General features: G+C 41.1%; 1 protein-coding gene across 1 annotated transcript; it reads left to right on the top strand.

Annotated features, from left to right (window-relative positions):
* The first annotated feature begins 5,524 nt into the window (after positions 1-5,524).
* Positions 5,525-8,773, top strand: LOC147609230 (cytochrome b561 and DOMON domain-containing protein At2g04850-like). Its single transcript, XM_086787823.1, has 2 exons — positions 5,525-6,540; positions 7,683-8,773. Exons 1-2 carry the CDS (start codon positions 6,120-6,122, stop codon positions 8,390-8,392), a joined length of 1,131 nt encoding a protein of 376 aa, XP_086643949.1. The 5' UTR covers positions 5,525-6,119; the 3' UTR covers positions 8,393-8,773.
* Positions 8,774-12,562: the final 3,789 nt, after the last annotated feature.

Here is a 12,562-nt window from a genome sequence, read left to right as displayed (position 1 = left end):
AATAACTATTTTTATGACCTAATCACTATCATTAGTGAAAGATTAGGAGAAATCAAAGATTTTAGAACTAAAATTTGAAAAACTTGGATTGCTTTTGAGCTAGGGGAGTGGTTACATTGTCCTCAATGCTTTTCTAATTTCTCTCGTGCATGATTTATATATTTCAATCTTCTGGACTAATAGTTTCATTAGCTTAATTAAGAGTTGATTATTATTAATCTTAATTAAGTTATATTATCTCTGGTCTTTTTTGAGTTTGTTCACTTGCATTTGATTCTTTTAATTTTTCAAAGTTTCTCATTCATAAAACAAAGCCCAAAAATATCTTTTGCATTTTATCATTTAAAACTTGTTTCTCTTACATTATATCATTGCATAAAAGCTTTCATTATGAGGCAAAGAGTGCCATATTTTGTAAGGGACACACTACCATTAAAGCTAAAAGCTCAATTGGTAAGACCCTTCTCAACATGGAAAAAAGCACCAAAGGAATAAGCATATTCATTGGAAAATCATCACACATTTTGGAAAGCATTAACACACAAAACATTACCCTAAGCATGCCTAAAGCACAAGTGCATGAGATGACCATAGCACATAACATGGCATCCACACGTAAAGCATCAAAGGCATCAAAGAAAATTAAGCATAAGGCATCATGCAAAGAGATTCATTTACACAAAAAAGAAGCAGTCAAAAGCCAGAGTCAAAGCTAAGAGCAAAAGACCGAGAGCCAAGGAAGCAACAAGGGATCTTCATCAAAAAGCAAGGAGATCTTAAGCAAGCAGTAGCACTAAGCAATAAAGGAGATACGTCCAACCACTACCTAACCTGATCAATTCATATGTTATGAGTAGGAAAATCTGTGTGTTTATAAGCACACTTTACTGCCTAAGAGTAGCCAAAGAGCACCTAGGGGAAATGATGCAAATGTAAACACTCCAACCACATGAGAGTATCAAGTCAAGCACCCAGGGGGGGAGATGTCCCATGTATAAGTCCAAATGTTAATCCACCTACCACCTACATTAAGGGGGGGGGGTGAAGTATTTGTAAATCTAACATCAAACCCCATTGCAGTAGCCTAAGAATATGGCACCAAGGGGAGGTGTTGAGAAATGTGGTGCCACACTGAGCACAAGAAAGGTAGGGAGTAAGAATAAGTAAGCCCAAACAAGTATCAAGAAACTGCCACATGAGCAAGCCAAATTATCCCACATGAGCTAGCAAAGCTAAGTTATACTCACCTCATATAAAAGGGATCACTTCGAAGTAATCAAGTAAAGCAAGCCTCTTTTATGAGTATAAGTCTCAATCTTGTAGCCTAATTATGCTTGAGTTTAAAGCTTAAATAGTTTAGTTTATTCATTATTATGATTGCACTTAGGTATCATCCACCTTAGCTTAGCACTACATTATAATTAGCTTAGAACTAATCACATTGTAATTAGTATAGGATTAATTCACTCTCACCATCCCCTTGGGAGGGAGCTTGGATCCTCAAGTTTTAACACTTTGTGAAAAGTGGATTGAGGTGCTAGTTTACCTCAATAAACCACGAGTTCTCGGAGATAATCTCCTAGTGATCAATCATTAAAACTTGAGAATAAACAAATACCATCAAGAAGGAGGCTGTGATCCTTTTTGTATCCTATTTAGAAATAGTAACCAAGGTGGTCCAAGAGACAACATTACTCAGGGAGAAAAAATTCAGCACACGTCTTTCAAGAATCTTGGAGGATCTAGTTGGAGAATAGGTGGTAGAGAAGGATATGGCCATAGTGTAAATCCATATTGAGGATCTAGATGGAGAATAGGCGGAAGAGAAGGAGGCAAAGAAGAGGTGGAAGAGAAGGAGGCAAAGAAGAGGAAGCGCTTCCCGGACATGTGACCTAGAGCGAACCTATAATCAGTAGGCCATTCTGAAATCATTTGTGACTTTTGTCATTATTATAACCATTGCAATCCCAAGTCATTCATAACCCTACGAGGAGGTAATTCCACAAGCCATTGAGTCCTTTTAAACTTTGAAGTAGTATAAATACTTTTTTGCACCTTGTATGCATTTTAGTGAGATAATTTCAACTCTCTTACTTCATTTTCTCATTGTCTTGGTTGTCACGGGTACTAATTGCACCACGAGTACTTCCAACCTCGATAATTCCTTAGACCACTGCAAGTGCTAGACCCGACCTATACTCTCCACCATGGGGTCATAAAAAGTAGATTGAGTGTTAGTTTACCTTGCTAGAGATATCTCTCAATAGTCGTTAAACTTGAGAATAAACAAACACCATCAGGAGGGAGGCTAAGATACTTTTTTGTATATCCCAGTTAAAAAAGGCTTGAAGGGTAGCTAACCAAAGGCTTGAGAAATGGTTTGGATAGAGATAGCGAATCTCTTCTATCCTTCAAGAATCTTACATGTGGACGATCGAGGAACTGGATGGAGAATGGGTGTCTTTAGTGTAGAGTTTACACAAACTTTCTAAATGGTGCTCTACATTGACATCAATTAATGCCCTAAGGTCATTCCTAAATATAGTGACAACTACAATCCCCAACCACCGCTTCCCTACATAACCTTTGCATCCCACCTCACCCTCATGCTCCATACCTTACCCTTCATTTTCCTATGATTTTTTTGTGTACATCTCACTTGGCACCCATGAGAGAGAGAGAGAGAGAGAGAGAGAGAGAGAGAGAGAGAGAGAGAGAGAGAGAGAGAGAAAGCTGTATTAACGTCTACTAGAGGTCGAACTCGACCTATGAGACAAATCAATGTACAACTGTCAATGTCTTCTGGATGTCCAAAAAAAAGAGAGGACAAAATGAACATGAAATAAACTATGAAAGTACTGAGCTAGTGAGGGGGTGTGATGGATGGAGCACTACTGCTAGAGGCTCAGTATGCAACCTATATGTGCAGGGTATACAAGAATGGAATGCAGATCTGTCTAGCTCCAACCAGTACCATAATGGGGGTGTAATATGTGATACATAGGCAATGGCGAGGCAAAAATACCTCAGAGCATGATCTCCGGGTGTGAGTGTAAGTGAGCTAGCCGCTCCTGGATATGGTGCTGATGTCAAGCCCGTATCTCTGTGATCTCCCTCTGATGTAGTCTGGGAGTCTGGTAGCCTGGTGCTCTCGATCTCCGTCTGGCTCGGAGGTCCGCAGCGCGCTGAAGTGTAACCCCCTCCTGTGTCAAGATAGGCATTGGGATAGATCTCTGGAAGAAATCAGTGAGCTCAAGCTGTCGCCCACCTCTCCCTATGGTATGAGTCCATAGCAGTGCTCTCTGTGCGCTGTATCTCTAGCAAGAACTGGCCAAATCTGCGCTGGTCTGCGGACTCCATGATGTGGGGAGTGAGGGATGTCCACTGAAGATGGTGGTGTATCTCTCTCTAATGACAGTATATGCTCTGCATCTGCATACATAATGTTCCTCACTCTCAACCTCCTCTTGGCATAGTCTACATATCCTCTTTGCTCTGGGGATCCGTGCTGCCCTACCTGCCTCAATCTCAAGCTGGTGTGATGACACTCTGAGCTGGCCAATCACTACTCGGGCACTGTGAGGCATGTACACATCCATGTATCCAGGTCTCTGTATGAATCCATCCGCTGAGATACGCATAAACTGATCTCTATATAGTATAGCATCTTCGGCGGTAGAGGCTGACTGGGTGTAATCCAAGTCTCTTGAGTGTATCACTGCCATAAATCTTGCCGAAGGTCTTTGTTCCTCTCACTGTGAGAGAGCTGGATGTGTGGTGCATGTATATCATACTGGAAAGGTGGTAGGTGATCTATGTCAAGACCATGCTGAGTGAGCCACTGCATCATCTATGAATACCATGATCTCCTATCTCCACTCTCTGCGAGCTGCCTAGACGCCTCAAAAGCTCTATGTGAGAGTCGATCTGATGGCATATCTCTGATCCTCTGTATGAAGCAGATCGTCTTGAAGAGGGCCTCTACTAGCATAGGAGGTGCAGCAAACTCCGTCCAGACAATGTCATGTGGGACGGAGGGTTTGCTGCGGATCATCCCGTGAGAGCATGAGAATCTGAGGCCTCTCTATCTGAGACCATGTGGAGGTGGCGAGTCCAAGTGCCCATACTGCTACAGCATACATCAAAGCAGGTGTGACTAGTGTGTCAAACAACCACCCCTTCGTGCGGGGCTCCTGGAAGTGTGCCTGGTGACATAGTCTCTCTAGCATGGCCAGAGTTGCATACCCTCGTGTGAGTCTATCCCTGGCTGCCTGTGCCATAGTAAATCTTCCTAGCGGAGTTGTAAATGTAATCCCCAGGTACACATATGAGTCTACCACCTCTACCTGTCCTCCTGCTAGTGTGAAGATGGCCTGTCGTCGTCGAACCGGCCCCCTGAGGTGTGGAAAATCATGGCCTTGGTTTTCCCAAGGTTCACTGTAAGCCCCCTCTGTGTGCAGAAGTCATCGAGTGCATGGTGATGGTGCTGTAGTCCCATCTGCGAGACAACTTAGAGACCAGAATAATATCATCTACATATAGCATAATGTGGACTGTGGTACCTGAGATGTCTACCTCGTCCCCACCACCGTGACCAATGAAGTCAGCCACCTCATCGATGTGTGTGTGTGTGTGTGTGTGTGTGTGTGTGTGTGTGTGTGTGTGTATATATATATATATATATATATATATATATATATATATAGAGAGAGAGAGAGAGAGAGAGAGAGAGAGAGAGAGAGAGAGAGATGCGGAGTAGGTCCTTCTCCTCCATGCAGAGTACATCCTGTGAAAGAGATAGGGGTTGGCACCTATTTTCTTATCAAAAGTAGAAGACTTCCTTCGAATTTCTTAAAACTATGGCTATTCGATGGTTACAATAGTAAAGCCCCGGTTGGTGCTATAGTGATTGCTTGAGAAGTTATACATTTGTGTGGAACTGCGGTGGTTTTGATGTTGAACCCCCTACTAATGGTATAGCCCTTGCATGAGATTGGACATTTCTAAAGAAATAGTTTTTTCAACGTAGTAAAATAGTGGCTCCTTCCAAAATTGGTTAAGAAAGGAAGTGAGTAAATCACTAATTTAATAAAATGATTATCGATTGTGAAATTTAAAATAGTTTTTCCCAATTTTTAATATGTACTATATATCAAAACTTATCAACAATTTTGGGAAAAAATTGCATTTAGATTTGAAAATGCAATTTTATTATGGTCCGTTGTCTTTTTCACACCTGAATGTTAAGTACATTGTTTTTCTAAAGAGATATTTTTAAAAGGCATCTGTATATATGTCCTTAAGATAAGAGATTTTCTAGCCTTAAAAAAAAAACCCTTTTAGAAAGCTTTACGAAAAGGAAAGGTTCAACCAACTGTAGAAGTTCTTAAAGAAAGCATTTGACTTCATGGGTGCGCTTCTAGGGCCCTCATGACACGAGTTGACAAAGTCAAGATGCCATGATGGGAGAGAATAGGCACGACTCAGTAAACTCCTTTTATAAGGAACTCGCGGAAGCGCGCAAAACGTGAGAAAGAGTTGGTGGAGGGTGCGGCCTCTGCCTGCGTGCCTTTGTGGACGATCACAGAACACGCCACCAGCTCAAAATAGTATTATCAAAATGCGGTGGGGTGCGGTGACGCGACCGAGCCCCATATAGACTAGTGATTATAGCCATTGGTCCTATCGGAAACCCCTGCACAGACGCCCAGCTCTCTGGCTATGGCGATTTGCCATGGTGTTTGCCGTTTGATTTGATCCTGCTATACAACGGGCATAAATCACAAGCGCTAGCCGCGCTGCAGAGAGAAATTAGCGGAAGAGGGGGTGGGGAGACGAAATGAAAGGAGCGGGGCAGACAGCAGTGGCGATGGCGGTGTAAGTGTAGAAACATCGCACAAACGGGAGAGCATCTTGATCTGGGCAAGCAGAAGGCGGAGGGTGTAAGCAAGGTCATGCTGATTCAAAGAAGCACGGAAAGCAAGCGGAAAAAAGCAGAGAAGCACAGAGAAAGCTGAAAGGCAGGCAGAGGGGGACGGGAAGAAAAGCAGACAAGAAAGCCGATTGGACAGTGAAGGCCGAAACAAGCAGGAGCAGGAAAAAAGTGTACGACCATTGCCATGGCTGCATTCCAAACTTTGTTTGGTGCCATTGTCATCTTCAGTTTTTGGCATCTGTGTGCAGCCCAGCAGTGTAACACCCTCTTCACATTCAATGGCTCAGCCCTCAACTTCACCAAATGTACCGCCCTGCCTGTGCAGAGTGCTGTGCTGGCATGGACCTTCCATGAGGGCAACTCTACCTTGGAGATGGCTTTTTCTGGGACTGCGCCCAGCAGCTCAGGATGGGTGGGGTGGGGCGTCAACCCCACAACAGCCTCGCAGATGGTGGGCTCCAGCAGTCTCATCGCATTCCAGTCTTCAGAAAACGGCAGCAATATCCTCCCCTACATGCTCACCTCCCAAGTGCAGCTCTTGGAAGTGCCCCTCACCTGCACCCCTGTTGACCTAGTCATCCAAGCCACCGCCGTGGAGATTCAAGGTCAGTGTACCCTTTTGCATTTTTGGTGCGCTCACACACATTTTTCAGAGCTTATGCCAAGTCAATACATTAGTGCCAATTTATCAAAGTTATGCATCAGGGTGGCTCTTGCAGACACGAAGCTTAATTATTGAACTAGGACTGTCATATCATACTAAATTATTGATTGTTTGCTTAATCCGGTAGGGTTATAGTATGATGGGATTATGCTATCTGGCTCTTGCAGACACTGGGCTTGATTAATGAACTAGGGTCATACTGAATCGTTGAATCAGGGTCATACTGAAGTATCAAATGTTTGCGTAATCCATCGATCCTGCAGACATTATGCTAAATCATTGAATATTAGGCATGCTAAGGATCATGCTAAAATTAGTCACGTAGGGTTATGCTTGATCTATTAGATTATGCTAGCCCATTCCATCAGCAAGCTATCAGCTTGGGAATTCAAGGTCAGTATTTTGTGGCTGCCTAATCAACCTATCTAGGTTAAAGCGGTTATGCACTTGGGCTTTCGCTGACATCAATCAAGGTGTCCATGAAATAATGGATCATAGCCATGCTAGATCAGTCCTATAGAGATCCTAATCCCAAATTATTAAGACTTCACACATGTCCGCCCATTAGGTCTGACCAGTCCATGTCTGCCCCTGTTTGGTTTGTTAAGTGACTCACCTTGCCAGTTGGAGTGAATACTCTGCACACTATAGGAGAACCATATGTCAGAGAATAGTGGATGTCCATGGGCCAGAGCTGACAAATCTCTGAGAAGTTGGATTGCAGAGAACATGGTGGATGAATTACGTCCGATGTATGGGTGTGGCGACCGGTGAGCCAAGGACCTTCCGATTGAGGGTTGTAGGTTCTAAGCACTAACAGGCTTTTGACTTTTGAAGAATTTAGGGTTGTGCTAAGTCAAGTTATTACTGTCACTCCAACGCAAAGGTTTTACCTGTTCAGAGGGTTTTCTTGTTCCAATTTTTAAAGCCTATTGGGTTTGCCTTTTCTTGTTTCACTTATACTTTACAGGTGGTGGATTGTAGAATGTGCCCTTTAAATTTGAAAATGCCCAAGTAATACCTACTCTTGAAAGTTAGTGGTGAAATCTCTCTCACAAATTATTTTTCTGTGATGGTTTTTAGGGACCTCGATGAGCTTTTTTGCTGCTTTGCAACTCTCGCCAAACAAGACTGTCCTCAATCATGTATGGAATAGAGGATCAAGTGTCGTGAGCTTCCAGCCTCAGCAGCATGGCCTTTCAGCAAATGATCTGCGTGGCTTTCAGACCATAGACATGTACACAGCACAAACCATTGCAGGAGGATCAGAGCCACCGCATCAATCCCTCAAGAGAACACATGGAATTATCAACACCATTGCATGGGGTATTCTTCTTCCATTGGGCGTCATCTTTGCCCGGTATCTTCGCGCATTCCCAGCCTTAGACCCTGCTTGGTTCTATATTCATGCTTCATGTCAAACCCTAGGCTACTTATTGGGGGTCACAGGATGGGCTCTTGGAATGAGACTCCGTACGGTGTCACCTGTCATCCATAGGTCCCATCAGAACATCGGTATCACCCTCTTTGTTGTTGGCACCATCCAGGTTTTCTCCCTTATGCTTCGCCCAGGAAAAGATCACAAGATTAGGAGGTATTGGAATGTTTACCACCATAATCTTGGGTATGCCATCGTTCTGTTGGGCATAATCAACATCTTCCAGGGTCTGAATATCTTGGATCCAGGTGGCAGTTGGAGACCTGGGTACATAGCAAGCCTGATTCTTATGGCTGTGGTTGCTTTGCTGCTAGAGATTGCAACATGGATTCGCTATTTTTACCAAAGGAAGTAGGGCATGCCTTGAGGAGAAGGTTGAACCAGCGCACCATGGCTGCAGCCACTTTGCACCAGATTCATCTGATCCTCATGAGCATTGTCAGGCAGCACCAACGTTACAGAGCTTTGTGGGGCTTTAGATTGTGCAGCACACTTCTCTAACACATGAAGAATGGAAACGATTTTGTAGAAACTCTGTGTGTCTCTCTCTCTATAATGTAGGTGAGCATGTTGTCTCTCAACAAGCTTGTGGCTTTTTATTGGCTTTGCAATATTTCTGTGTTCTTTTAGAGTCATATAGTGATACTCTCCATAGCATTCCAGGGAGGGGGTGTGCGGTGTATTATTTGTAAATCTCAAAGCACAGTAATATTATTTATAAAACTTTCTTTGGATTCGTCAATCTGTTGTTTAATGTTTGTGAAAATATATTGAGTTCTGTTTGGGTCCCAAACACCTCAGTTCACACCCAATCTTCAGAGTCAAAGACTTTCAAAATTATGTAAATGGAGCAGTATGTCTTCAAAATACGTACCGTATGTGATGTAAGTAATCTGGAGTAAACTGAAGCAGCTTGTATTATTTACATATCCCTAGGATTCATAGAAGAACGTGTCTTGAGCCTACATCTATGAATCAAAAAGGACTATAAATGATAAACTTGGTTGTTGGTCTTGGATAAGTAGCAAGCATGTCCAAGTATGGCAGAAGTACCGCTTCTAGAATGAATGTTAGTTTGCATGTCCATACACTTGGGGGCTTAAAAGACTTCCTTTTGGATTCAATTTCCCTTTTTTTGGCGTGTCATCAACCAACATTGTGTTTTCAAGATCAAACTTGGTACCGGCCTTCATAATTTCACTAAAAGGCTTCAAGAGCTGAACATCACTTACGTTTTTCTTGTCATTAACATGAATACATTGTGATTGGTCAAAGATGAATATAAATGGGACTGATTCAGCTTCCGAGGTGCACTCATGAAGTATCAATTTCATTATCATCTACACATTACGTTTCGCCATGCTTGACCATATGGCAACCTGGAACTTTCAAGACATATCGTTGAGGAACTCTTTTAGGCTAGGCGACAACGACACAAACTATTTTCCCACACTGTGGACTCTTCCGAAAGTTGAAGGGGGTTTCTTTTAGAACCACATCTTTAACATAATTCCATTGAGATCAAAGACATGTCGTTCAGGAACTCTTTTAGGCCAAGTCGCAATGACACAAACTATTTTCCCACATTATGCACTCTTCCGAAAGTGGAAGGGGCCCTTCTTTTTAACAAAATTCCATTGAGATCAAAGATTATCAGTTTCCTTGCACAATTAGCCAAGTCACCAATGGAAATACACACATGCATCGGTAAAAAAACAAAAAGAATGTGAACAAAATAATAATAGAATATTATTAGAGGTTTTAATGAATTACAAAAATCAATGACCTACTATGACAATTGAAGGGTACAATGGTGATAAAATGACCTGAACAAAGTGAATGCAGGAATGTGACTTAGACTATGACTTCCATTTGCTCCTAGTGCATACAACATGAGTTCTCTTCTTGGAGAACCTATATGGTGTAGCCAATTTTCCAGGGAGATATTGTCGTTAGTCGATGAAACCTCTACAACCAGAACATATTTTGCATTTGACTTAGTTTTGCAAAGAGTGCTGCCCACAGTTTGGTCTGACACTTGCTTGGCTTTATCCAACTCATATGCAGCTCTCTCCAACTCTTTCTGTACTTCACCAAACCCTGCATCCTTCTCAATAGCCACAACGGAGTCTGCAACATCCCTAGCAATGGATTGTAGCATCTTCTTTCTCGACCATGAGTGGACCCATCCACACATCCTACAACTGTTGAAAAAACACAGTAGAATTGTTTTCTTTTCAACACATAGAAAGCACAGTAACTATAAATGGTAAACAAAATGCACATTTGTGCAAGGTTTCATAACAAACCTGATTCCTTTGATGTAATCCCATCTCCTTTGTCTTGTCCATTTTGAGTGCCTGACTCTTTGTTAGCACCAATTGTGGCATACTTGTTACAAATCACAGCCTCTAACACATCATCCAAACACTCACCTGCCAAAACCACAACATTTTCATGAGACCTTTAAGGTACCTTTTATGTAAAAGATGGTTTAGAATAGGGTGTCAAACATATGCTACTCAGTCTTTGGAGGATCTATTGTCAAGATGTCCAATGAACCCATCTCTTGTCTCTTAAGTAGACCTTGCTTATCTACTTTCTTCTCTCCTTTCTTCTTGTAAAGTGATCGTTTAGCCAACTTCTTCGTAGTTTTACCACTCAATGGGGAATCCGCATGCACGATCTTTGATGTTACAACCATAATAAATAGAATCACATAAATTTTGCACTTGATGCATATGATGGCAAGGAAAAATCTTACTAGTGTAATTCTAAACTCAAGCTGTTTTCCCTCCAGTTTCAACGACTTGCACATTGGAGAGACCTTGAGAGACCTTCTACAATTTAGTTGTACTTGCCTTTTGTTGCTTATCCCCACAACCACAAGACAAGCATCCTCATCGAAATCATTTTTCTTGTCATGTGTTGCATGGATTCTTTTTTTCAGCTCTTCCTCGTTAGGTTCTTCTTCCAAACAAACAATCTACCTTTTCTTTGGAGTCTCCATATCAGCACTTGCAATGGAGACACGTTTCTTGCTTGAAGTGGATGTTTGTAAGCCCAATTTGCGGAGACATCTCTGGTAGTGCAACAACACATATTTTTTTTCAACAACTCAAACATGCTCTTGTATGATGAGGAGATGGGACAACCCAATTTAACACAACACACAAACCAACATATACTATATAGTCAATTCACAATATATACTATAGTCAATCTAGCTCCACATGAAAAATATGTCGAACATCTCAAAAATATGGTCATGTATTATAAGGTGATATGAGTATCCAATTCAAGAACACATATTATGGCTAGTTCATTTGGTGTTTAAGTAATGCCAATAATACTCTATAATACTATACTAAGTGTTTAGGTAATAAAAGTAGTACTGGAAAGTACTATACTAAGTTCTCCTTGGTAGAACTATAAGGAGTACTTCATCAACTTGTACTATACTAAAAAAATCCTAAAACATATACTACAACTAGTTTAGTTAGTGCTTAGGCAATGACTATAATACTATACAGTAATATACTATGCTTCTTTTGGTAGATTTATAAGCAATACTGTACTATACTAACATTACTTTTCCTAGTAAGTACTATAATAATTCGTGTACAGTATTATACTATACTAACAATACTTTACCTTGTACTATAGTAATTGTTATATGCATATTATGTGTGCATATACTAGGAGGCTAACCCACATTAGGCTTGTGAGCATGGGAGCATGGGGGCATGGGAACAAGCTCTAGTGGAGCATGGATTAGGACTAACCTTATAGGGGCATGGGACACACTCAAGGGAGGCTTGGGGGGCTTAGGCTATGGTCTCTTGTAGAGGATCATATCTACTCACACCTACCATTTCACACTATAGCTACATGCTATTGGATTGGAGTTGTACCTCTTGATGGTATGGGACATCAAGGTAGAGGTATAATGTATTTCATTTATAATTCATGTGTGCATCCCTTAGGCTCGGGGGTGGTCGGGTGGTTGAGTTTATGCCTGATTTATGCATGTTTATGCATAACAATGATCTAGAGAGATCTTAGGGTATTAACAATAGTATTAGAGTAATCTCTAGTTAATTGTTGTTATTTTTCTTTTTTATTTAAATTTTTAGCATTTTTTGAAGTAAATTTTAATATTTACTAATAAAAATATTATTTTATTGATTTGTGTTGATGATATACACGTGGATCATCGATATGGCGATTGGAACGTGTGTTACTACTATTCAATGGACGAATCGATGTTGTGGGGGAATTCCGTGAGTTTAATGCTATTTTTTCTATTTTTTGTGGTTTAAAATAAGCATTAATGGAAATTTTTATGAAAATACCACATATTTTATTGTGGATTTTTTTGGTAGGATTCTCTAAATTTCTAGAATTTTTTTCTAATTTTTTAGAAAAAGTTTGAGCATTTTTATGGTTAAATATGTAATTTTTTATACAGGTTTTTCGCAAGTATGCGATCAAATTTCTGCCAATTTTCTGCTAAAATGCAGTA

This window comes from Cibotium barometz, chromosome 51 (assembly GCF_041138505.1).
Source record: "Cibotium barometz isolate CiBa-2024 chromosome 51, ASM4113850v1, whole genome shotgun sequence".
In the NCBI taxonomy this organism is placed as follows: Eukaryota; Viridiplantae; Streptophyta; class Polypodiopsida; order Cyatheales; family Cibotiaceae; genus Cibotium; species Cibotium barometz.
This window is presented reverse-complemented; position numbering and strand designations above follow the sequence as displayed.

Bases quoted from the DNA above. Each gene is read 5' to 3' on its own strand.
- LOC147609230 (XM_086787823.1), top strand. From the start codon at position 6,120: ATGGCTGCATTCCAAACTTTGTTTGGTGCCATTGTCATCTTCAGTTTT. The intron at 6,541-7,682 runs GTCAGTGTACCC...GATGGTTTTTAG, and splicing joins CACCGCCGTGGAGATTCAAG to GGACCTCGATGAGCTTTTTT.